The sequence below is a fragment of the Onychomys torridus genome, chromosome 11, assembly GCF_903995425.1.
Source record: "Onychomys torridus chromosome 11, mOncTor1.1, whole genome shotgun sequence".
NCBI lineage: Eukaryota > Metazoa > Chordata > Mammalia > Rodentia > Cricetidae > Onychomys > Onychomys torridus.
Genome location: NC_050453.1, coordinates 14,865,420 through 14,892,478, shown reverse-complemented (window position 1 = coordinate 14,892,478; position 27,059 = coordinate 14,865,420). Strand labels below are relative to the sequence as shown.

The 27,059-nt window shown below is 43.2% G+C and overlaps 1 protein-coding gene across 1 annotated transcript in view; it reads left to right on the top strand.

The window, feature by feature from the left end:
* Positions 1–9,735: 9,735 nt before the first annotated feature.
* Positions 9,736–27,059, top strand: part of Acbd3 (acyl-CoA binding domain containing 3) — a 35,934-nt gene continuing 18,610 nt past the window's right edge. Inside the window, exons 1-3 of the mRNA XM_036202339.1 lie at positions 9,736–10,082; positions 25,515–25,656; positions 26,372–26,512. Of these exons, the coding sequence (XP_036058232.1) occupies positions 9,806–10,082; positions 25,515–25,656; positions 26,372–26,512 (560 nt within the window). The 5' untranslated portion in view covers positions 9,736–9,805. The remainder of the gene's footprint in view (positions 10,083–25,514; positions 25,657–26,371; positions 26,513–27,059) is intronic.

Here is a 27,059-nt window from a genome sequence, read left to right as displayed (position 1 = left end):
AGATGGTTAAGAATACTTGTTCTCTTTCACAAGACCTGAGTTTGGTACCCAGCACCCACAATGGCAGCTCACAACCACCAGGGGTTCCAAATCCAGAGGATCCAATCCCTCCCTGTTCCTGGCCTCTAAGGGCACCGGGAACACACATGGTACACAAACATACATGCAGGCAAACGCTCATACGCATAAAATAAATCTAAAGAAAGAATAAAACTATTATGCAAGGTCACACAATCTCAGAAAGCACTCCATGTTCTCTCCCATATGCAGAATCCTTTTTCCTCTCTGATACAATTGTATTATTACATAAGTAAAGTTTTAGTGTCTTATACTTCCAGAGAATGAAGAGCTATTTTTCCCTCAATTTGAATGTCCTGCTTATTTATTTATTTTTCTTATTTAAATAGGGGCTCCTGAATCCCAGGATGACATCTAACTTGATTTGTAACCAAGATGACCTGTTTCCCTTGCCAAGCGCTGGGATTACAGGAGTGCACCTAGCTCAGCTCAGCTTGAACCCTTTATTGACTGATTGATTCATTCATCTATTTATTTATTTATTTATTTTACTTTTCTTTATTTTTTATTTCTTTCTTTATTTTTGAATGCCAAATGCCCTTTATTGAAGGAGGGAGGAGGTCTTAAGTGTAGGCTTACAGCACAATGGGAGAACCCCGGAGGGCAGAAGTTCACTACTGATGTTTTACAATCTTGCTCATATGCACAATCTAACTAGTAATATATGTGTATATGTAAACAAATGTACATGTGATATATGATGACCAGAAGAGAACAAGAGAAGCTGAATATAAGGGGCTGAGGAAGAACTAAATGTTGGTGATAGACATGAGTTATGAAGGAGAATATAAAGCTAATTAATTTTCTAGTTCTAATTCCATCATGGAATGTTTGGTTTTGGTGGTAGATAACTGTATAAAATATATTCAATACCAAAACTACAGAATTTTTGTTTTGTTTTGTTTTTTTCAAGACAGGGTTTCTATGTATAACAGCTCTGGCTATTCTGGAATTCGATTTGTAGACCAGGCTGGCCTTGAACTCACAGAGATCCACCTGCCTCTGCCTCCAGAGGGCTGGGACTAAAAGTGGTGTGCACCACCACCACCCGGCCAAAAGTGTGAAATTTCATGTGAAGCATCACAGCTTCCATTTCAGATGCCAGTTCTAACTGTATAGTTCAAACACTGGGTCTGGTTAATTCTGGTGTGTAATGTTTTTATTTACCTGCAAAGTTTTTTTAGTAACAAAGTTTATAAACTAGAAATCTAGAACAATTACAACAATATATTGTAATCAAAGTTACATAGTTGTGCCCTCCCAGTCTTACTGCGTGTGCTAATGTTCACTCTTCTTACGTGTGCTAATGTTCACTCTTCTTTCCATGATGGATGAAACAATACCTGTGTGAGGGTGAAGGTATTGAGACACAGCGTTAGCTACCATGTAAGTGCTACTCACCACAGCCCTACTGTGTCAGGACTCTGCTAACAGAGAGAGCTAAGTGCCTCACAAGCAAATGATTATATCCTGGCAGGACTGACCGGATAGCATATTCCATCTTGCTACTAAGAACAGTGTGAAATTTAAAACTTATGAATTATTTACTCTTGAATCTTTCCATTTACTATTTTTGGACTGCAATTGACCACCAGTACCTGAAACCACAGAAAGTGACAGCAAAGATCTGGGACCTAGTGTGTAAGATCAGAACACTCAAACACCAGAGTCATGGTGTACACCTGTAATCCCAGTACTCAGAAGGTAGAGACAAGAAGGTTGTGAGTTCAAGGCCAAGCTGGACAACACAGTGAGATTCTATCTCAAAAAAAAAAAACAAAAAAAACAAAAACAACAACAAAAAAAACCAGCAACATTAAATAGTATAGAAAATCATGTCAAACCTCCCTTGCTGGCCCCATATATTGTGTATACACATGTGGAGGTCAGAGGTCAACTTCAGATGCCATTCCTCAGGAGCCATCCATCTTGGTTTTTTGTTTGTTTATTTGTTTTTGGAGGCAGGGTCTCTCACTGGAGTGTGGGACCTATTGACTAGGCCAGGCTAGCTGGCCAGTGATCCCCCCCCCAATCCTCTTGTCTCCACCTCCCTAGGGCTGGGATTACATGTACATCACCACACCCAGCTTTTTACATGGGTTCTAGGGCCAAATTCAGGTCCTTATGCAATCATTTTACCAACTGAGCTATCTCCCCAGCCACACGCAATCCCTTATATTCTTGTCTCTTAAATCTAAGTAAATGTTTTAACCCAAGAGAACTGTTTGTACTGTAACCTGGGTGTGTTGGCTCACAGCTGGAATGCCAGCAGTGAGGAAACTGCAGTGTAAGGATTGGAGCAAGTCTGAAATGAACCTGCTACATGTGGAATTCCAGGCCAGCCAGGCTACATAGCAAGACCTTGATTCAAAAACTGAAACCCGACAACAACAGAAAGAATGACTCTACAAAGCCACACTGTACCTTCATGTATTTGGAGCCTTTCCAGGCTCCCTGCATCCTTAGAGCACTTAGAACATCATTGAGTGGATGTTCCACAAAGCACGTCACGTGGCTCTTAGGAACAGCACTCACTAGTTCCTGCATTTTGTAATCTCTATCTTTGCACAATTCTGAGAGCTGTCTGCATTAAAATCTCCAAGAGATGGGATTTTAATGGTGTCCTCGCCTGGGCGGGCCCAGGCAGAGAGAGGAGTGGCCTCTGTTTCTCAACTGTCACCTCTGCAGGCTGGACGTCTCATCAAAAATCACCTCAGCAGCATTGACAGAACCTATAATTGAGGGAAGCTCTCCAGTGGCAAAATCCTATAGGATTTTTTTCTTTGTATTTTCCTATGTTAAAATACCTTCTGTGCCAAAAAAAAATTACATGTATAATAAAAAGACTTGGATAAAATATGAAGTGTGGGGCTGGAGAGATGACTCAGGGGTCAGGAGCACGTCCCCTTGCAGAGGACCAGCTCCTAGCACCATGTCAGAGAGCTCACAACTTCATATAACTCCAGTTCCAAAGGATCTGATGCCCTCTTCTGGTCTCCAAGGGCATCTGCACTTATTAGGTGAACAAACTCATGCATATACAAAATTAAATCTTTTTAAAAAATATGAAGTACATAGAACATGCTAGAGAGAAATAGGAATGCTTGTTTTTTTGCTTTTTTTTTTTTTCCTTTCTGGGTTGTTGTTGTTTTTGTTTTTTGAGGCAGGGTTTCTCTGTGTAACAGTCCTGGAACCACTCTGTAGACCAGGCTGGCCTTGAACTCACAGAGATCCATCTGCCTCTGCCTCCCAAGTGCTGGAATTAAAGGCATTCGCCACTACACCCAGCTCTGTCATTTGTTTTTAAATGCAGGATGTCACTATGTAGCTCTGGCTAGCCTGAAACTTGCTGAATGTAGAGCAGGCTAACCTTGAACTTGCAGAAATACATCTGCCTCTGCTTCTGCCTTGTAAGCACCGGGGTGAAGGGCATCACCATCATACCTGACAAAAACTTGCTTTCTTGCACAGGGCCCTGGAACTATTCCTGCAGAAGGCCACACCCAGAACAGAGGCTGGGCTATTTGGGTCTGGAGATTTGGTATTAGGATCTTTCTCATCCTCTCAAGACTCTGGGAGGGTTCTGTAAAAACAGTAATAATAACAGTGCTGACACTGAAGAAAAGTCATTCTTCTAAGTGGGGCTGCATGTGTTAAGTACTGTTTGTTCTGTGTTCTGATTAGGTTCTGTAGATATCATTCCATTTTGTAGATGTAGAAACTGAGGCACAGAGTGGCTATGTACCATGCCCCAAATCACACAGCTAGGATAGTGGTGGGACTGCCTCTAAAGCTGCACAAACCGGCTCACCTCTCTGCTATTAATGTTCTATTATTATAGATCTCCCTTTCCATTTTCACTTCCATAAAATAAGGCCCTAACACCTATCTAAAGAGATTTGTTCTGTTTTGTCTGAGACAGGGCTTTGTGCTCAGGTAGCCCAGACTGGCCTCAAACTTACTATATAGCCAACATGACCTTGGATTCCCTATCCTCCTGCCTCTACCTTCAGAGTAGTGGGATTGCAGATATATATGGGACCGAGAGATGGCAAGATGGTAAAAAAAAAAAAAACAAAACATTGTTAATGTGCAAATGTGCTACGTTCAAATGCCTAGCATCCATATTAAGCCCAGGGCATGTCTATAATCCTAAAGCTCTTACAAGGGGATAAGAGGATAGATCAGGGGCTGGACAGATGGCTCAGAGGCTAACAGCACCGACTGTTCTTCCAGAGGTCCTGAGTTCAATTCCCAGCAACCACATGGTGGCTAATAACTATCTGTAATGAGATCTGATGCCCTCTTCTGGCCTGCAGGCATACATGCAGACAGAACACTGTACATAATAAATAAATAGATCTTTAAAAAAACAAAAAAAAAAAAAAAAAAAAAAAAAAAAAAAACCAAGAGGATAGATCAGGTTTGTACTACCATACCCAGCTTGAGAGAAGATTTTGAGTAGGAAGTTTGATCAAGCATGTCAGAGTAAGTGTGAAATAAAACTACTAACCATTACTAACATTCTGAGAGCTCTGGATGGTGGGGTGGCATGGGAGTGTGTGTGTGGGTATCGAGAAGTGCATTGTGTATAGATCCTGGTCTTGCAAGGACAGAGCCCTCTGAAGAAGGTTCTTATTAAAGGCTTGTCACAGTAACCAATGGGAGAGTGCTTGCTTCACAGGTCTGAGACTCTAGGCTTAACTTCAAGTACTTCCGAAATGAGAATGCTTTTATTCATGAGAGATGGTTCATTAGGTAAGAGTTTGGACTCCAGCGCCATGTTTAAAAAAAAAAAAAAAAAAAAAAAAAAGCTGAGGACCAGACATAGTGGTTACACACCTTTAATCCCAGCACTTTGGTGCAGACAAACGAGGAGTTTATGTGAGTTCAAGGCCAGCCTGGTCTGGTCTACATAGAGAGTCCCAGGCCAGTCAGGGCTGCACAGTGAGACCTGTCTGAAAAAACAAAAAGCTGTGTGTGGCCATGCACTCAACTACAACCCCAGTACTGCATTGCTGTGGGTGCTGTGGGGATGACCAAGAAAGAACTGAGGCTTGCTAGCTCCCAGTCTATCCAGGTTCAGTGTCAGACCATGTCTCAAAGGAGTGAGGGAAACAGTGAGAGAAGAGGGTACTCAGTGCTCTTCTCTGGCTTCCCAGAGTACACCCCTCATTCATACCTATGCATGCGACATACATACATACATATGCACACACACATACATGCAAAAACATACATGAACATGCTCGCACACACACTCAGATACATACATTCATGTGCACATATACACATGAAGACACACATAATGAAGCTTAAATCTCACGACCATGTCCTGTTGAATTTTAGTTCTTTTTTAAATTTTTACTTTTCATTTATATATTTTTTCAAGACAGGGTTTCTGTGTGTAGCCCTGGCTGTCCTGCAACTCACTCTGTAGACCGGGAATGAGTTCACTGCCTCCCAAGTGCTGGGACTAAAGGAAGGTGTTTGCCCCCACCGCCCGGCTGAACTTTAGTTCTTATTAGGAACATTTAGAAAATTTTCGTCCTCTGTAGAATACTACCTGGGGCCGACCAGCCCTTGACAGCGCTTGTCTGGCTCCCAGGCATGTCCACAGCACAGTGCTTCACCTCCCCTTGCCGGCTTCCCCCTCTTCTCCCACCAGGAGTGGATCGAGGAGCTACAGCCCCATTCTGCCCAGCGGATGCAGCACTAACGCTGCTGGGCAGCAGGTGGCGCAGAGGGACCTTGAAGCTTAAGTTTGGGCCTTGGACTGTCTTGAATGGATCCTTAGAAATGAAGCCTTTACATCTCCTCACCTTCCCTTCCCCTCTCCTCCCTTCCTTCTTCCTCTTCCTTTTGTGATTTTGTTTTTGTTATTTATTTGAGACCCGGTCTCACTATGCAGACCAGGCTGGCCTTGGCAGATCCACCTCCTCTGCCTCCTGAGTGCTAGGATTAAAAGCCACCATTGCTGGGCCAAAAAGAATGTTTTGAGCCAAGTGGAGTGATACACATCTGTTGTCCCTGCTACTGGGGAGGCAGAGGCAGGATGACTTGACCCCAGAAGTTTGAAGCCATCCTGGATAATGCAAATGAGACCTTGTTTCCAAAAAGAGAAAAACTGAATTTTTAAAACACTTTCTGTAATCCAATACTCGGGAGGTAGAGGGAAGAGGATCTAGTGTTGAGTGCTGGGCCAGTGAGCAAAGGCTATGCTGCCAGGCCCGAGAACCTAAGTTGGATCACTAAGCCCCACACGGTGGAAAGAGGGAACAAGCTGTTCCCTGACCCTGACATGCTCCATGTCATGTACAAATGAATAAAATAATAGTTCAATGTCATGCTTCAGTAAATAGCAATTTTAGACCAGACTGGGCTACAGGTGGCTCAGTCTCAGAAAGCAAGCAGGAAGGAAGGGAGGGGGAAGAGAGAGGGAGGGGACAAATGCCAAGTGTGGTGTGGTAGCACACACCTGTAACCTCAGTACTCAGCGGGCTGAGGCAGGAGGATTGCCTAAGTTTGAGACCAGCTTGGGCTACACAGTGAGTTTGAGGCCAGTTTGAGATACATAAGAAAGCTGTCTCAAATATAAGAGGATGTTCTGTGCACGCAGGCAGAGAGGACCGGTGCCAGCTACTAGAAATTACATCTTATCGCTCACCTTGTAGAGCTTCTGGGACACTTTTGAAGAGAAAACCTAAACCTACTAACACTGCACGATAAAACCAGAGAAGAAATGAGTCCTGCCTCTTCTAGATAAAGAGATAGCAGTGTAGTGTGGTGTGCGGGTGTGGGGGTGAGGGTGTGTATGTTTCAGGGAGCCCAGGCTGGCCTTAAATTCAGTTTGTAGCAGAGGATGATCTTAACGGGTTTTTATTGTTGCTGTTGTTTTCAATTTATAGTTTATGTGCATTGGTATTTTGTTTCCATGTAGGTCGGTGTGAGGGTATCAGAAGCCCTGGAACCATAGTTACAGACAGTTGTGAGCTGCCATGTGGGTGCTAGGAATTGAACCCGGGTCCTCTGAAAGACCTCTCAACCATTAAGACATCTCTCCAGCCCAACCTTAAACTCTCGATCCTTCTACCTTATCTCCACATGCTGAGATGACAGCTGTTTGCTGCAATGTCCAGCCTCTTCTTTATAAACACACACACACACACACACACACACACACACACACACACACACTGCTGTGGTATTGCAGACTGAATGTCATGTTCCCCCAAATTCATGTTAAAATCTAACCCGATGTAATGGTACTATAAAGAAGAGCATTAGGGAGGTATTTGGTCACAAGGGTATCACCCGCATAAAATAATCATCCTTCGTTAGAGGCCCCAAAGGGCTGTCCTGCTCCTCCTACCATGAGAGAATAGAGCAAGACCTGGATGCCTGGGGAGCAGAAAGTGGGCCCTTACCAGTGTTGTGTGACAAAATCTTTCCTGGAAGATGCACCACACAGGTCTATTCACCCCTGATCTGGAGCCCATGGCAGACAAAGTACGGATACCCCCAAAGTCCAACTTGGTGAACATAAGTTTTATTGAAGTTACTTACGGGAATATTCGGCAGAAACGACTCAAAGACAGCCGTGTCACCAAGGGCCACCCCAGCGCGCAGTGACAGCTCACAAAGAGGGAGCCTGCAGCACACTGCACAGGTAGCTCATCGGGTTGAAGAGGGTCCCTGCAGGTGCCTCAGTGGATCTAAACCTCTTCCAAGCAGGACAGCTGGTTTTCTTGGCAGCTTGGTTTGTCTGGGACTTTACAGCACAGTTCCCTAGATCTGAGGGTTACTTCAGCTTTGTTTACTTGGGCAGGGAGGGACCTATGAATCTGGTCAGTTTCAGGGATCTCGGAAGCTGTTTTGAGTTGTTTACCCTCCTGCATAGGGAGCTTCCTGCAGGGTGGACTGTTTTAATCTTGGAGGAAACTACACAACAACAACCAGCCTTCTCAACAGCCAGCGTCTTGATCTTGAACTTCTCAGCCGTCAGAACTGTGAGAAACAAAGGACTGTTTATTGATAAACCACCCAGTTGTGGTATGTAGTGATAGTGCAGAAACAGACTGAGAGAAGTGACCGGACAGATAGCACCCTCAATCTCTCATTTTACATGGCCTGTGATAGATAAAAGCCTGGACAGTGTCTTGTCACATGGAACAGGAATGGCTGTGAACTTAGAACATATCTCAGAACCTCTTCATAGCACCAGCTAGTATCAGTAAGCACCAGTGTTAGGCCCATAGTCACTAGAGTCCAGTCTTCTCAACCAAGAGATGGATGACATTCTTATTTCCATCTTACAAGGCAGGAAACAAGTTAGGGAACCTGCTCAAAGTCAGAGGCAGTAATACCTTCCAGCAGCCTGGTCCTACTACAGTGCTCCAGCACAGGCTCATCTCCTGGACCATGACGCCTTGGAGTTGGACACCACAACTACTCACCTTTGTATTTTCCACAGTACCTGATACACAAGATAGTCTTTAAATGTGTGTTGAGCTGAACTGATACTGCATGTAATTGAAGTGTTCATTCAGTCATTCACTCAATAAAACATTCTTATTAGGCTGGAGTGCTTGTCCAGTGTATGATACATGAAAAGCTTACAATTTCTCACTTTTAGTGATTGGGAGACTCTGCCAAGGAACAAACAAAGGTCGGGCACACCTTTAACACCAACACTCTGGGTGGGCAGAGGCAGGTGGATCTCTGGGTTCAAGGCCAGTCTGGTCTGGTCTACAAAGTGAGTTCCAGGACAGCCAGGGTTATGTAGCTCTGGACCCTGTCTCAGAAACAAAACCAGTCGGGCACATGCCTTAATCCCAGTACTCGAGGTGGACGCAGGCGGATCTGAGTTCTAGGACAGCCAGAGAGACCTTGTCTTGAAAAAACCAAAACCAAACCAAACAACCAAAAATCCAAAAAAGAAACTGCTATGTGCTCTCGAGACTTTTTCCTTAACTACCTTCGTCCTTGCCCGTACCGGACACTGCATGGATTCTGTCCTCTGGCCCTACACTTTTCGGGCACGGGTAGCTGTATGAATTGGCCTCACACGGTCCTTAGAGCTGGTCCCAGTGGCGTGCACCTGTAGTCCAAATACTTGGGAGGCTGAAGCAGGACGCTAGACAAAAGGCCAACCTGAGTTACACAGTGAGTTCAAGGGCACACTCCGGAGCTACCCAGCAAATACGCAGTCGAACGCTCCCTCCCTTAGCAGAGCGCACATAAAAGTTAGGGGCGAGTGAGAACCAACACTCTGGGGGAGGAGAACCCTGCTTTCTACTTAAAAAGAAATTTTGCCCTGCCTCTCCTCAGAGCCTCCGTGGAGACTGGCGTGCAGAGAGCCTTGCCAAGAGCGACTCTTCACAGACGTCCCCTGCAGGGTCGGACGTGCGCTCGGCCACCGCCCGGAGCAGGGGTGCCGTTCCCCTTCCGCGCCCCCCGACCCACGCGGAACCCTGGCGACGCCGCTGCGGGACAAGTGCCCGGGCCGAAGAGAGGGGCGTACTCAGAGAGGGGCGTGGGGCCCCGAGCGGGCGGAAGACGCGGCAGGGGCGCGACCCAGACGCCCGGGGGCGGGGCACCAAGCGCCTTCACACCGGAGCCGCCTCGGCAGCGGAAGTTCCGGTGTCGGCGAGCGGAGGTGAGAGGTCAGCAGGAAGTCGATACGTGGCCGCCGCCTGTCCCCGCCGAGGAGGCGCTGCGAGCGGAGATGGCGGCGCAGCTGAACGTGGAGCAACTCGAAGTGTCGCTCGACGGCCTCACGCTGAGCCCGGACTCGGAGGAGCGGCCCGGCGCGGAGGGTGCTCCGCTGCTGCCACCGCCGTCCTCGCCCCCCGGGGCTGGCCGGGGCCCAGGCGCCGCGGGGCAGCCGCCGGAGCCCGGGGAGGCGGCGGCCGAGGGCGCGGCCGAGGAGGCGCGGCGGATGGAGCAGCACTGGGGCTTCGGCCTGGAGGAGCTGTACGGCCTGGCGCTGCGCTTCTTCAAAAGTGAGCGGGTCACTCGCCCCTGCGGGGCCGCGGGCCGGCCGGGCCTGCCCCACCCACCCGAGCTAAGGCCGGGGTGACCGGAGCGCCGCTCCGTCCTTGGCGGCACCCGGAGTTGGACACTACCGGTCTGTCCCCCGGTCACACCCCTGAGGGGCCTGGAACCCTGGTTTCGCAGCCCGCGTCGCCTGGGGTTGCTGGGGCGTTGTTACCTGGTTTAAGTTCTCGGGTTTCCGTGAGCTGGAGTGGAAGGAGGCGCGCGCGCTCCCGGGGGCTCCGGTTCCGGGATGGCTTTCTCCTTTCTGTTGCTCTTTATCCACTGTTTGTCCGTTTGCCGTGGCTCGCCCCATCAGACCGGTTTTTGTTTGTTGGTTGGTTTTGTTTTTTTTAACCTTTTTATCTTAGTGGAAGGAAATTGTCTGTGGGTCCCAAACATACCTTGTCTAGCCTTCTTGGAAACTGTGAGCATGTATAGGACAGGCCGTAGGGATGTGGCGGAGGAGAAAGTAAAACACGAAGTTCATTTATACCCTTGTGCTTGTGTAAGTAAGTAATGGACACTATGAAATTTTACCTTGTAAGTGAATTCTGAAGAGTAAGGCCCAAAAGTACACTCTCCCGTTCTCCCTCCTGTTTCTCCCTCTCCCCCTCCCCCTCTCCCTCTCTCCCACTCCTCCTCGCCCCCCCCAACTCACTTTTTTAAAGCAAAATTCCCGTGTGTCGTGGTTTTCTTCCTTTTTTCTTTAAAAAACAAAACAAAACAAAAAACTGGGTGATTCATGTAGTTAGCAGTGGAGGAACCACTCAAAGATTTGGTCAGTGGGAAAGAGCTGGACTAAATAACCTGATTCTTAAAGATATTTAGGTCTTGAGTGGGAAAGTCGAGAGAGAGAGAGAGAGAGAGAGAGAGAGAGAGAGAGAGAGAGAGAAGGGCAAACGCAACCTTAAAAGTGGTTGCTAGGTTCCACATGCATTCCAGAACGGCATGTTTATGACAGTTTCCCAGAGATAGTACTTTCAGATTACATATTTTACCAGCTGAAGTTGGGTTATTCATTGTGATCCATGTTAAGGTAGTTTTATTTTTAAATAACTTTAATTGTGCAAACTAGTGAAATTCTATGAGCATTTCCAGAACATTAAATGGTTCCTCTACATTCATTGTATTTTGTTTGTTTTTTTATTCAAAAAGTTTACCCTTGAACTTTTCACAGCCATTGCACAAGGAGTTCAGCCCTTACTGTGTTCTAGCTGAGGAGTTGGTAATGAGTTTAGAATCACTATCTCCTGAGTGACTGGCTTGATTTTAGAGTTTGTTGTAAATAAATACAAATCCACTGGTTTCTGTGCAGTTCACATAGCTATGCTTGCCCTTAAGAGCTCGTTTTTTTGGGCCAGCTGGTAATACCAGCACTTAGGAGGCAGAGGTGGGTGGATCTACAGAGAGTTCTCAGATAGCCGGGGCTACACCGAGAAACCATGTCTCAAAAAACAACAACAAACGTTAATTTCTGGAACTTGCTTTTCAATAACATAAACTGCAAGAAAGAACCAACTTTAATTTTTTTTTTAACTTAATTGTTTCATGTGTGAGAGAGAAAGAGATAGACAGACAGACAGACTAGGGTGCTGGAAATTGAACAAGGGTCCTCGGGAAGAGCACTGTGCCATTCTTAACCACTGAAATAGGACTCCAGACCCAGAAAGAACCAACTTCTAATCCTTGGTTTTGCTCATGAGTAACAAAATAAAACCAAAAAAAAAAAAAAAAAAAAAGCAGGTCTTACTTGAAAATAGCAATATCTGTTTCAAGAGATTAAAATGCTGGACATGAACATGGTGTTAAACACCTTTAATCTCAGAACTTGGGAGGCAGAGGCAGGTGGATCTCTGTGAATTTGGGGTCAGCCTGGTCTGCATAGTGAGCTCTGGGACAGCCAGAGCTACATAGTAAGAACCTGTCACACACACAAAAGAAGCCCTAAACAAATTAGTTAATTAATTTTAAAAAGTGTATAATGGGCAGCAAATTTAGCATTGTCTTGGTTCATGAGCCTCAATTTAAATTATTGTTGCTATATAAATTCCTAGAAAACTAACTTTGCTAGAATCAAGTTCTATGTAAAGAAGAAGCTGGATTAGATGACACTAGATGCTTCACATTTAATTTAGTGGTCTAAACAGATTATTTTAGATTGTCTTTTGAGTGACAAAGGTCTTCAGGGAACACATATTTGAGGGGCCTAAGTTATCAGTCACCTTACAGAAGAAAGTACATTGATGGGGATAGTTCGCTCAATTCCTAAATAAGGGCTCAAAATTATATCCAATCATCTAAAGTAGCTACTCAGCAATCCAGAGCACTTTCCTGTGTGAATTATTTGAGATAACAGAGAAGGACTAGCAGTGTGTCAGGCACTGATTGGAGGAGGGAAAAGGATATAAAAGCAGAATTAACAGAAACTGGGGTGAGTCCAGCAATGCTGCCTTTGTTTCTTGTGGGTGTGTATATGTGCATGCCTCTGTGTGTGGAGGTCACAGGACAACGCTGGGTGTTGGTTCTTGAAGCAGGATCTCCTTTGCTGCTGTGTAGGGCAGCCTAGCTACCCCCATGAGCTTTTGGAAGTTTTCTTGTCTCAGCCTCTCACTGTAGGAGCACTGAATTTATAGATGGGACTACCACGTCGATCTTGATGTGGATTTAGGGGATCTGAACTCAGGTCTTCAGGCTTGTACATCAAGTGCTCTACCCACTGAGCCATCTCCCCAACTCAGGCCCTCATTTGAACGTATGGTTTTCTCCTAGCAAAATAAGTCTGTGTTTTTTATAAGTATTGCAGTTGTGGTTTTGCACCAGTGTCTCACTTTTTTTTTTTTTTTTTGAGACAGGGTTTCTCTGTGTAACAGCTCTGTTTGTCCTGGAACTCATTTTGTAGGCCAGGCTGGCCTCAGACTCACAGAGATTCACCTGCCTCTGCCTCCTGAGTGCTGGATTAAAGGTGTGTTCCACAACCACTCGGCTCACTTTTTTTTTTTTTAAATTATATTTTATCTTCTATGCACTAAGTATGAATCTTGAAAGCAAGACTATCTTCTATTGAAAATAGCTAGAGGGGCCTGGGATGTAGCTCAGTTAGTAGAGTGCTTACCTATCTGGCTTTATGACCTGGGTTCCATCACCAGTACCATGTATGCAAGGTGTGCAAGCCTGTAATCCCAGCACTCAGGAGGTGGAGCTGAAGTTTAAGGTCATTCATAGCTACATAGTTAGCACAAGACCACTCTGGGATAGATAGATACATGAGGTGTATGTATCTCCTCACACACAAAGAAAGAAAAGCAAGCCAGGAGAGAGAAAGCAGGCAATGACAGCAGTGTAGCCTGGAGTCTGGAACTCTGTGTTCCATCCTCGTCATAGTGATGATTGTAGGCCAACGACGAGCTTACTATGCCAACGCCTCTCAGGTTTTGGATGAAGTGAAAGTGAAATGTGGGCTGGGGGTGTGACAGTGATAAAGTGCTTGCTCAGCATTTGTAACATAACATACATAGGATGACCCTGAGTTCTCTCTACCCTAGGGGATGAGTTGTGTATACATCATAAATGAAAATGCCCCTTATGATGACCTTAAGTTAGTGTTTTACTATCTAAACACCAGGGATGTGTGTGCCCCTACTATGGATAAGGTTTAAAATTAGGATTACTACTGTGTGGATGGTACAATGCTCTTTGCTCTTAGGAGCCAGACGACCTAAAGTTCTAGTCGACAGCTGAGGCACAGGTGGAGGTGGAGGGGACAGCCATTCCACAAGGGACAGTGGAGAGGGCATGCATGTGCGTTTGGGAAAGGGCGAATGGGAGGTAGTTTGATAGAGAGAGGAGAAAGTTGGATTCACATCCTGGAAGGACACGGTGAAGTTGTAAACCAGCTTAGCCTTTTTGTTAGATGAAGAACCAGTGAAGATTTTTCTGAGTAAATTGCTCTTAATTCTGTTTTAGCAAGATTAAGCTGGGCTTTCTTAGCTTTTTATGTTAAGGTCCTAAAGAATTCTTTTTTTTTTTTTTTTTTAATTTTTATTTATTTATTGTGTATATAGTCTTCTGCCTGGACATATGTTTGGATGCCAGAAGGGGGCACCAGATATCATTACAGATGGTTGTGAGCCACCATGTGGATGCTGGGAATTGAACTCAGGACCTCTGGAAGAGCAGCCAGTGCTCTTAACCTCTGAGCCATCTCTCCAGCCCGGTCCTAAAGAATTCTAAAGCTTTATGTTTCTGGTATGGAGTTAACTTAGGGAATTACATTTTGTTTTTGTTAAGTTGTTCAGGGGCTTGATTTTTCCTTCTCTAATATTAAATGGCTGTATTATGTTAGTCTAATAGATTGGTTACATTAATTTACAGTGGCCAGTAGTTACAGTGCAGATGTTTACTAGACGTTAGGTGAAAGTTACGTACACACTATTTTACCTAATCCTCCCCTGAGACTTCCATGCTATCTCCATTTCTTAGTTAAGGGTCCTGGCCCAAGCCACTCAGTCACTCCTAATACGAGGCAAGGTTGGATCTCTTCTAATTTCAGACAGTTCTTCCACTGTAGGAGGTGAAAATAGATCAGACCCCTGCTTTCTGATAAAATACACTGAGGAAAATGATTCAAAAGTACTATCTAGTTACTTTATCACTTGATTATTTTTGGCATGAAAATATTATAAAACAGTGGAAAGATCCGAGTTAGTTTTGTTTGTTTCAGGTTTATTTTATTTTTATGTCTGATGTCTGTCTGTGTGTGCATGCACCACTTGGTGCCCAGTACCTGCAGAGGTCACTGGAGTTGCAGATGGTTGTGAGCTGCCATGTAGATGCTGAGAACCAAACTTGAGTCCTCTGGAAGAGCAGCCAGTGTTCTTTAACCCTGAGCCATCTCTCCAGCCCCCACATTGGCTTTTAAAGCAAGTTTTAAATGTATTAAAAGAAGTAAATGTGAGTGGGGCTGGAGAGATGCTTAGTAGTTTATTTTTGAGATAAGATCTTTATTATGTAGTTCTAGCTGTTCTGGAACTCATGTGTAGGCCAGGCTGGCCTCAATTCACAGAGATCCACCTGCTTCTGCCTTTCCAGTGCTATCCCTGGCAAAATTACAATTTTTTTTTCTTTTTGGGAGCTGAGGATTGAACCCAGGGCCTTGCGCTTGCTAGGCAAGCGCTCTACCACTGAACTAAATCCCCAACCCTACAGATTTTTTAAATTCAAAACTAAGTATGAGAACTCTGAGTTTTTGCATTACATTTCAATTGGGTTGAAATTTTGAATAAAGGGCAGGTAAGATGGCTCAGTGGATGAAGGTCCTGCTGCCAAACATGATGACCTGAGTCTGTTAACCTGAACACACACCATAGAAGAAAGTGACCAGCTTCACAGGGTATCCTCTGACACCCCATACGCCCAAATAAACATATGCAAGAACAAGTTTTGTTTTGCTTTGCTTTTTTTTTTTTTTGGAGACAAGGTCTCTCTAGGTAGTGCTGGCTGTCCTAGAACTCCCTTTGTAGGCCAAGCTGACTTCAAACTCAGAAGTGTGCCTGCTTTTGTCTCCCACGCACTAGAATTAAAACCATGTGCTACCACACCTGGCTAAAATATTTTTTGTTTTGTTTTTGAAACATGGTCTCATTCTGTAGTCAGAGGTACATTCACAGTGCTACTGATCCACTTACAACATGGATAGTATTATATAGGAGATGAGAATTATACTGATAGCAGTCATATGGATGGATGAAATAGTTCCGTTTCCTGTCTTTGAACATAAATTTAGCTAGACATGGAGGTATACACCTTTAATCCCAGCACCCAGGAGGCAGAAGCCAGCTGGTATACATAGCAAGTTCCAGGCCAGCCAGAGATACATAGTAAAGCCTTGTCTGAAAATAAATCATTCATTAAAAAATAAGCATTTATAACAACTTTAACAAATGGCGTAATTAATGTTTTCAAACAATGGATAGCTATAACTTATTAATTAGTAACATATAATTTGTTTGCTGCACTCAGGTTGACTAGCCTCAGACAATTCTAATTGTTGCTCTGGAACTTGTCACAGTTGGAGTTTACGTTTCCCTTTACTAATTGTCTTACTTTAGGCACACAAGTATATAATAATTTAGATACATATATAGACCTTAAAAATCCTAACCTTCAAGTTCACATTAAATTGGATAGGAACTAAAATTTTGATTTGACTAGACTCAGAAGTATGTATAGGTTTTGTTGTTTTTTAAACAGTGTGGAGCAAACCCAGGGCCTTGCTTGTGCTAGGCTACTGACTGAGGAGTTCTTGGGTTTGTTTTGTTTTGGCACAACGCCTTACTGTCCTTAAACTTTCTGCTTCCGTGGATGGCCTTGAACTTAGAATTCTGCCTCAGCTTCCTGAGTACTGAGATTGAGGATGTACTACTACACCTGGCTATGGTTTTTTTTTTTAATGTAAACTTTTTAAATGTATTTATTTATTATTTTTTTAATTTTACATACTAACCCCAGTTCCCCTTCCCTCCTCTTCTCCCGCCTCACCTCCCTCCCACTCTGCCCCATCCACTCCTCAGAGTAAGGTCCCCCATGGTAGTCAACAAAGTCTGGCATACCAAGTTGAAGGAGAGCCTAGCCCCTCCCCATTGTATCAAGGCTGAGCAAGGTATCCCACCACAGGGAATAGGTTCCAAAAAGCCAGTTCATGCAACTGGAATAAGTCCTGGCCCTGCTGCCAGGGACCCCACAAACAGATCAAGCCACACAACTATCACCCACATTCAGTGGGCCTAGTTCGGCCCCATGCTGGTTCCCGAGCTGTCAGTCCAGAGTCAGTGAGCTCTAACTAGCACCGGTCAGCTGTCTCTGTGGGTTTCCCCATCATGATCTTGACCCCTCTTCTTTTTCTTTTTTTTTTTTTTTTTTTTGTGACCCAGGGCCTTGCACTTGCTAGGCAAATGCTCTACCACTGAGCTAAATCCCCAACCCCTTGTTTGTTTGTTTTTTTGAATGCCAAAAGCCATTTATTAAAGGAAGGAGGAGGTCTTAAATACAGGCTTATAGCACAATGGGCAGAAGTTCACTTCTTTTTTTTTTTTTTAAACTGAGGACCAAACCCCGGGCCTTGCATTTGCTAGGCAGGCGCTTTACCACTTAGCTAAATCCCTCGCTTCTGATGTTTTACAATCTTGCATCTAAGTTGTTAACGCCCAATATGCTGGATACACAGATAAGGAGCTTCCCTTAAGCATTCAGGAGGGTGGAATCTCATAGGGAATTAGCATAGGGAGGATATCAAGGTCAAGGTCAGCAAGCAAGGCAACAGTTATCCAAAACAGGGGCCAGGGCCCTACAGGTCCCCCACCCCCTTTTACTAAAAAAAAGAGCTTCTGACTTAGGTTGCATAGGACGTCAGCAGGTCACCTTACCCATCATGGAGACACCTGTCCATGTAAGCGGTTTTAACACTTGCCTGATAGATGGGAAAAAATACAGAAATTTCAAGTGTTTTGCTTGAAGAACTTTGACAAGGTGAATAACTTGTGGCCAACACCTAGGAGGACAATTGTTACTTCTGAGAGCACCACATTGACTCAGTCAACACTGCCAAGCGTTTTTGTTGTTGTTTCTTTGTTTTGTTTTGTTTTCTTCCATCATTGTTTAAACCCTGAATATTCCTTGTTTGAACTGGGTACTCTTTTTCTTAAATGGTATTAAGGATCCCTCTCTTTCACTGTCTCTTTCAGCAGAGTACCTGACAGTATTCTGGCTACATGTGCTGTTGAAAAAGAGGCAAATAATTAAATACTGGGTATAACATTAATTGGGGTGGTCCCTTGCAACTTTAAGTCAAAGTATTTCATATTCACTGACTCGAATGCTATACTGTATTGCTTTCTTATCGTAGTATAAGAATTTAAACTGAGTGTTCTCAGTACTCAGGAGGATCAGAAGTTCAAGATCATCTCTGCTACATAGTGAGGTCAAGGCAAGCCTGGGCTACTTGAGATAGGATCTCAAAAACAAGTAGATTAAGAGTTTGCTAATTTTTTTCTCAGTACAACTCGGAGATACTTGTTTGTGGTTGCCATTTGAGACAGGATCTCGCTGTGTAGCTCTGACTGTCCTGAAACTTACTGTGTAGTTTGGATTTGCCTGGAACTCACAGAGATCTGCCTGCCTCTGCCTCCTGAGTGCTGGGATTAAAGATGTGCTACCATACCTGGCTAGAGATACAGTTTTAGTTTTAATAATCCTGACAGACTATGTTCAGTATATTTTTAGTGAGTCAATAGTGTGATTTAGCTGTGAAAGAAAACCTTTGACCTTGGGCTGCTTTGGTGGAACTACTTTGGTAGTATCTGTAGTGAGAAAGAAAGCCCTCCATATTGTCTTTTTTGAGGTTCATCTTTCAGAGTCAATGATGAGATGAACTCTTTCGGAAGAGAGTGACTTGTGTCAAGTGGGGACTCAAATCCCTCCCACTGCTATCATTGCTGTGGTTGCTATTTAGTCGGGGTCTGCTCTGTTGCATTACTTACAACGTTCAGAAGAGCCTGAAGTATTACCTCTATTTTATTGGTGACAAAATTGATGTTCAAAATGCTTAATAACTTTGTCTGTGTTTATAGTTTTCATGAAGTAGGATTGACTAAGCAAGGGTAGCTAGCCTAGAAAATTGGCCATGACATGCATGTAGAGATCAGGGGACAGTTTGCAAGAATCACATCTCTCCTTCCACCCCATGGTCAAGGATTAAACTTGGCTGGTCAGGCCTGGTGTCAGTGCCTGAATTGACCCTGTTTTTGAACTACCTGTTGTCAGGGTTAGTTTGTTGTGGAGAATGATTAATCTGTCAGTTTTGTCCTAAAGGCTGTCCGTCAACAGCTTTGGCTCTTGAAAGGACAAGTCTTAGTGTCTTAGTTAGGGGTTTATGGCTCTGAGGAGACACTGTGACCACAGCAACTCTTTTTTTTTTTTTTTTTTTGAGCCGAGGATCGAACCCAGGGCCTCTACCACTGAGCTAAATCCCCAACCCCCACAGCAACTCTTATAAAGGAAAACATTTAGCTGGCTTACAGTTTTAGAGGATCAGTCTATTATGGTCATGGCAGGAAGAAGCACGCAGCACACAGGCAGACATGGTGCTGGACAGGTAGCTGAGAGCTCTACATCTGGATCCACGAGCAACAGAAAGTGAACTGAGTCCCATGATGGGTGTAGCTTGAACATTTGAGACCTCAAAGCCTGCACTCACAGTGACACACTTCCTCCAACAAGGCCACACAGCTCCTAAGAGTGCCACTCTATATAGGCCAAGCATTCAAACACAGGAGTCTTAGGCTTATCAGTGTTTATGCAAATGATAATATAAAGGTTTGTTTATTGTAGTTAGAGTTTTCCTGCCTGGCCCACAGTCAGGACAAATGTCTCTCACCCACCAGGCCCATAGACGCTCAGAACCAACCAAGTAAATACACAGAAACTTATATTGCTTACAAACTGTATGGCCGTGGCAGGCTTCTTGTTATCTACTTCTTCTATCTTAAATTAACCCATTTCTGTTAGTCTATACTTTGCCACATGGCTTGTGGCTTACCAGTGTCTTTACATGTTGCTTCTCATGGCAGTGGCTGGCAGTGTCTCTCTCCTCCGCCTTCCTGTTCCCAGCATTCTCCTCTTCCTTGTCCTGCCTACCCTATCCTTCCTGCCTGGCTACTGGCCAATCAGCACTTTATTTATTTTAACCAATCAGAGCAACACATTTGACATACAAAACATCCCACAGCACTTCCCCTTTTCTTTTTTTTTTTAAAAAGCAAGGTTTTAACTTCTATATAGTAAAATTTCAGATAATAAAACAATTATCAAGCAAGAATTACAGTTACAGTATTAAAGAAGATATCCTATCTATCTTATATTTGTGAGTCTAAGGTTTTATATCTAGCTTATCTTTTATCATAACTGAGGAAATTATAACTATCTAGTCTTCAACCACATCAAAGACCTCAGAAGGATATAATATTACCTGAGAACCGGGAGAAGGATGCAACCAACTTTCAAGAGTCTTGTAGGTTAGACAGAGACAGCTGGCAGCCTGGACAGTCACCTAAGGTTCCTTTGTAAAGTTGGGGCATTTGTCTTCAGCCCACAGGGCTAGAGTCTCTTGGTCACTTTTTTCAGTGTCCTGTAGAATGTCTGGCAGTTTCCTCTGCGAAGCAGGAACCTGAAGGACCATTTTGTCAAGCCAAGTTCAGTGGTCACCTTTCTATGGGTCCTGCATGTCCTGTTGATCAAGCAGTCCAGGCAAGAGCAGTTTCTTGAACAAATGGCTATTTTTGCCAAGGTGAAGATAAATTCCATATGAAGTGTCTTCAATGCCCATCCTCCTCTCTGAAGTAAATCGGTGCTGCCAGGAGCAGATATGTCTCACTGTCCAGAAAGTCTAAATTTTAAAAATATTTTAAATGCCAGGGCTGGAGAGATGGCTCAGAGGTTAAGAGCACTCACTGGCTATTCTTCCAGAGGTCCTGAGTTCAATTTCCAGCAACCACATGGTGGCTCACAACCATCTGTAATGAGATCTGACACCCTCTTCTGGACTGCAGCTATACATGCAAACAGAGCACTATCTATACAATAAATAAATAAATCTTAAAAGAAAATATTTTAAATGCCATATTCTGTAGGTCTTTGAAGTGTTTGAAGATTACTTGTCTATCTGAAATATATCTATGTATAACTAGAAAACTTAACATGACTATAAGTTTAATTATCATAGAAGACTAATTGATCTGTATTTCTTAATTATCCATTACAATCTAAATGAGTTGCATAAACATAATACCTCAAATGAGAGTAGAAATATATATACAGAATAACAAAATTAACTTTAAGTTTATATCAATAGACTAAGATCTATACCAATGTAAGACATTTTAAAAAAGTTGTTCTTTAAAAGTAAGTTCATTAATCTACTACCCTTTCATCGTATTATATCTATATCATATGTACTTTTTTTTTTCTTTAGAAAGAGATCGCATTTATAATCAACCTGATTTAAATAAAAATATTGGTTTTTCTCTGTCCCACATCAGAGGGCTCTTCTGATTTGGGACACAAGAATCTCTTAACCTTTTTTTTTCTAGCAATATGTCTGGGTTTAGAGAAGGAGTGAGCCAATTCCATCTCCAAAGCCAGCTTGATAATTTTGGGAATGTGGGTGTAGTTTCTCTTACTACTTCCTGCTGGAGTGGGGGTGCTGTATCTTATGGGGACACAAAGAAAATTTTAGGATTATGGAGTAGTCCATGAGGGTGAACCTCTGAGCCAGTTGCCTTGAAACCATTCTGGATGTCGGATCATCTGGGCCGTTGTGTCATCGGAGACCTTTCAGGTGGTCTTGGTTGATCAAACCTGATGTTTCTTAATCTGGAACAAATCCATAGCCTCTGGCTTTCTGTGGAAACAAAAGCAGAGACTCTGTACCTTTACATCTTCATTGTCATGGTGGTGGTTGGCAGCGTCTCTTTTGTCCCAGCCTTCCACCTCCCAGAATTCTCTTCTTCCTTGTTCCGCCTACCCTATCCTTCCTGCCTGGCTACTGGCCAACCAGCACTTTATTTATTTTAACCAATCAGAGTAACACATTTGACACAGAACATCCCACAGCAGTTTATTTTTTGTTTTTTTTTTTTGAGACAAGATATCACTCTAGCCCAAGCTGGCCTGGGATTTACTGCTTATCCCCAGCTGACCTCAAACACACAGCAGTCTTATTGTCTCTGTAAACCCTAAGTATTTTTTTAATCTCAATATAATTGGGTAACAACTTGTTTGCAGTTATAAATATGTAAAGTATGTATGTCTGGTTTATTTTTTTTTTCTTTTGAGGCAGAATCTCACTGTGTAGTCCAAACTGTCTTCAAACTCAAAATTTTTCTGCCTCAGCCTCCTAGGAACAGGGATTACAAATATGTTTATAAGCCCTGAGGATATTTCTAGACACAGTCGTTCATTGATTTGCCAAATTACAGGGTAGTTGATTGGGTTTTTGTTTGTTTGTTTGTTTCAATTTTTAATTATTTTTTGTTCTTGTTTTTTGAGACAGGGTTTCTCTGTATAATAGCCCTTTTCTGTCCAGGAACTTGCTTTGTAGACCAGGCTGAATTCACAAGGAATCTGCCTCCCAAGTACTGGGATTAAAGGCGTGCCAGTTTACAGGTTTTTATTTATTTGCTTTGCTTTGTTCTTCTGATAGAGGGTCTCAGGTAGTCCAGGCTGGTCTTCAGTTTGCTATGTAGCCGAAGATAAAGAAGCTCCTTCCTGAACTTCCTGAATATTAGACAAAGTACGGTCTTTAATTGAGCTTCAGTACTTTATAAGCTCTAAGAACAATAAATCGCTGGCATGTAGCACGGTGGTTTGAATGCAGATGAAATTTGCATTCAGTTGAGCAGATTTTAAAGATCTTATGTGGGTTGAGACCAAGCAAGCGCAAGTACCTGAGTTCAGATCTCTAGCATCCATGTAAAGGCTGGGCTGGTAGTGTGCCTGTAATCCCAGTACAGGGAAGGCCAAGACAGGAGGCTCTGTGGGGCTGGCTGGCCCTCCAAAAATAAGGTGGAGGGTAATAGAGGAAAACACTGAACATTAACTTCTAGCCTCCTCGTATGCATATGTGTGCACATGGACATACCATCCACAGACATCCTAGTAATGAGCATCACTGATTAAAATAACATTGTAAGCTGGGGGGGGGGGTGGCGATGGCGGCGGCGGTGCACGCCTGTAATCCCAGCACTCAGGAGGCAAGGCCAGGCAGATCTCTGTGAGTTGAGGCCAGCCTGGGCTACAGAGCTAGTCCAGGACAGGCTCCAAAGCTACAGAGAAACCCTGTCTCGAAAAACAAAAACAAACAAACAAACAAAAATTGTAAGAGTTGCCCTCAGAGTCTGGAAGAGAACACTAGAGTTGGAGTTGCAGGTGGGATTAAAGGCGTACGCCCACCACCACCCGGCTGGTGATGTTTTTTACCACTTCTTTCTGAGACAAGATCTCAATGTGTAGCCCCAACTGTCCTGGCTCACTACACAGACTAGGCTGGCCCTCAACTCACAAGAGATCCTCCTGCCTCTGTCTCACCAATGCTGGAATTAAAGGTGGGTGGCACCAGCCTTTTTTTCTTTTTAACTTTTATGTATGTGGGTGTTTTGTCTGAATTTATATCTCTGCACCACATGCATGCCTGATGGCCTGTAGAGACCAGAAGAGGGCATTGGATTCCCTGGAACTGGAGTTACAGATGGTTGTGAGTCAACATGCTGGAAATGGAATCCATGTCCTCTTCAAGAGCAGTCAGTGCTCTTAACTACTGAGCCAGTTCCCCAGCTTCTTCTTACCAACTCTTGATAATGTCTAGATTTTTAAAAGCTGAATGTGTAGGGATGTGTTGGTATGTAATGGTTTTAGTTTCAGTTTCTTTTCTTTTTCTCCCACCCCCCCCCCCCAGCTGAGGACCAAACCCAGGGCCTTGCATTTGCTAGGCAAGCAGTCTACCACTGAGCTAAATCCCCAACCCCGTAGTTTCAGTTTCTTTGATGAGTGAAGTTGAACAGCATTTTAAATGTTCATTGGCAACTTCTGTATTTCTTCTTCACTAAACTTCCTGTTCATATACATTAACTCATGGTCTTACTCTTCAGTGATTTTATTTTGATCACCACTATGTGTATGGATGAGATTTGTACATGGTTTATTACTTAGTTTTTTTATATTTATGCAGAGGAGGGCAGTGTCATGCATGTGGTCAGAGAGGACAGCTTGAGGGAGTCGATTCTTTCCTTCCAGTCTGTGGATTCTAGGGATAAAATTCAGTGCTGAGCTAATCCTGCCAGCTGGGGTTTTTGAATTTTGGTAGTCCATTTTTACTAGAATCAACCAAAAAACTATTAGGAATATTACCATAATGGGCAGGATTATTTAAAATTTTTTTCATTTTACCAGGACCCAGTTTTATTACTGTTTTTAAATATTGGTAATGGTTAGGTCTTTTTTTTTTTTTTTTTTTTTTTTTTTTTTTTTGTCAAAATGACTTAATTCTGCCTTTCTTTTTTGTTTACTTTGTTATTTTATTTATTTTCCAGAGAAAATAATCTAGACTGGCCTTGAACTCACTGTGTAGCTTGTATTTTGTCCTCAAACTCAGGGTGATCCTCCTGTCTCAACTGGGGTTATAAAAACCTCAACTGGGTTTTTCTGTGTATCCCTGACTCTCCTGGAACTCTGTAGACCAGGCTGGCCTCAAACTGGATCCACCTACCTCTGCCTCATGAGTGCTGGGATTAAAAGTATGCACCACCATGCCTGGCTGTCTTCTTTCTTAATTGTCCACATGGAAGCCTACCAGAGCCAATGATAAGGAAAAAGAATCACACAGTTGATATTAATAATAATGTACTATTAACCTCTGAAAGTGCAATGTAACCTTCCTTTTATTGATGACTTAACTCAAGAAAGTAACTCATCCAACAGCTCAGAAATGTCTAAGATGAGATTTAAACTCAGTCCATCTTATTCCAAAGCCCCTGCCAAAACATTATACCACTTCATTAGGATGGTTATACTTTAAACACAGCCTTCCAAAGTATATGTATTTTGTTAATGCATGGTCCTGTTCAAAGTGATTAAAATTTTTTGTTTTTTGGATTTTTTTTAAATCATTTTTTTTAAAAAGCTTTTTTTTAGCTGAGGATAGAACCCAGGGCCTTGCGCTTGCTAGGCAAGCACTCTGCCACTGAGCTAAATCCCCCCAGAAATCATTTTTAGCTGGGTGGCAGAAGCAGGTAAATCTGAGGTTCTAACCAGCCTGATTCTACATTGTGAGTTCCAGGCCAGCCAGTGCTACATAATGAGACTGTTTCACAAAGGAAGAAACAATAAAAATAAGCATCTAAACCAGGTGGTGATGCACGCCTTTAATCCCAACACTCAGGAGGCAGAAGCAGGCGGATCCCTGTGAGTTTGAGGCCAGCCTGGTTTACAGAGTGAGTTCCAGGACAGGTTCCAAAGCTACACAGAAAAACCTTGTCTTGAAAAAGCTTGGGCTGCATGAAGAACTAGAAACCACCCTGAGCTATATTAGTAAGACCTGACTTACAGAAAAAATGAAGATGGGGAGGGAGAAGAGAAAATCATCTATAAAGGATTTCTGTTTTAGGCCCTGACTATTAGAATTTAGTATATAAAATAACAGTCTTAATATACTGCTTTTATCTGTTATAGGTAGTTTTTTTTCCATTTTATATACAGTTATTGACTCAATAGCAAACTTCAGTACCTTTCCAGTGCTGAAAACGTGTATTTTGCCAATACCAATTATTTTCTTCAACTTTCTCCTCTTTCAGTAAAAGATGGCAAAGCTTTTCATCCAACTTACGAAGAGAAACTGAAGTTTGTGGCACTGCATAAGCAGGTTCTCCTGGGCCCGTATAACCCAGACACATCCCCTGAGGTGGGGTTCTTCGATGTGCTGGGGAATGATAGGAGGTAACAAGTGTTTTCTTACGTGGTGAATTTAATATGATGTTAGAAAGAGGCATGATGTGATTGCTTAAGGTGTAAATAGTTAGCTTCTTAGCGTAGCATAGCAAATGAGACATTGATTTTGCTCATAATGGAAGAAGTTTACTTGCCTGCTTATGAACATAAGACAAGTACAGTTTCATCTGACTCTTCCTAAATAATATTGAAAACAGACTTGAAACATGTACTACTATAGTAGGGCTGGAGGGTTGGCTCAGGCGTTAAGAGCTGTTAAGAATCAAACCATCTATACTTCGAGTTTCCGGGTGTCTGAGGCCTTCTTCCGTCCTCCAAGGGCACCAAGCGTATGAGTAGTACACAGGTAGACATGTAGGCAAAACTCCCCTCAGCATAAAACTATAAAATACATACTATTGATTCCCTTATTGAGACATACATAATTGTGCCAGAAAACGGAATATTTTTGTTCAGTTCAAGCTAAAATATATAAAGAAAACAAACTATATGTTGCTTTTTGACAAGTGTGAATAATCAAAATGCATTTGTATTTTGGAATGTTTATGGCATCTTACTTAATATAGCAGTATAGGTTTGTTGAAACTTGACATTCTAAACTTTTTGCTTCTTGTAATTGTAGTTGAGTATTTTTCATGTAGGTTTAATTAAATAGATTCACATTTTGCTAAGGGGAGGTAACTGTTCTTTTTATTCTTTGCAGGAGAGAATGGGCGGCCCTGGGAAACATGTCCAAAGAGGATGCCATGGTAGAGTTTGTGAAGCTTCTAAATAGGTGTTGTCCTCTCCTTTCAGCATATGTTGCTTCCCACAGAATAGAGAAGGAAGAAGAAGAAAAAAGAAGGTGATGTTCAGGGCATGGTAGTGGGGCCATTGTGCACTGATGCTTTTGCTTTGTTCTAGAGCAGGTGTCTTTCTTTTCTTTCTTACCTCCACTTGGTGGCAGGTTTTCATGTAAGTTTGAAGGAACGAGCCTCCGTCTACAGCAGCATCCTTTCTTCCCTTCAGGCAGAGTCTTGCTCTATGGCCCAGACTGGCCTCCTGAGTGCTGCGGTCACACACGTGGACTACCACCCCTGGCTACTTCTGTCTTACTACAATAAGCTTTGGAACAAGCTCAACCATAAATTCATCCACTTCTTCCTCCCTTTTTCTGGTCTGACATATCATTTGCTTCTGTCTTCTAGAGTGTTCCTGTTCCATTTCATGGTTTTTAGCTGTGCTCTGTGGAGGGTTTACACAGACATGTGTTGGCTTTGGATCCTAGATAGCTTACTCATTATTTCTAGCATTTGGAATAGATGCTGCTGAGGTCACTGTTTATGTTTCTGAGATTCTCTGTTGTTATGATTAGATCTTAGCTTAGTGTGGTGGTACACAGCTGTCTTGTG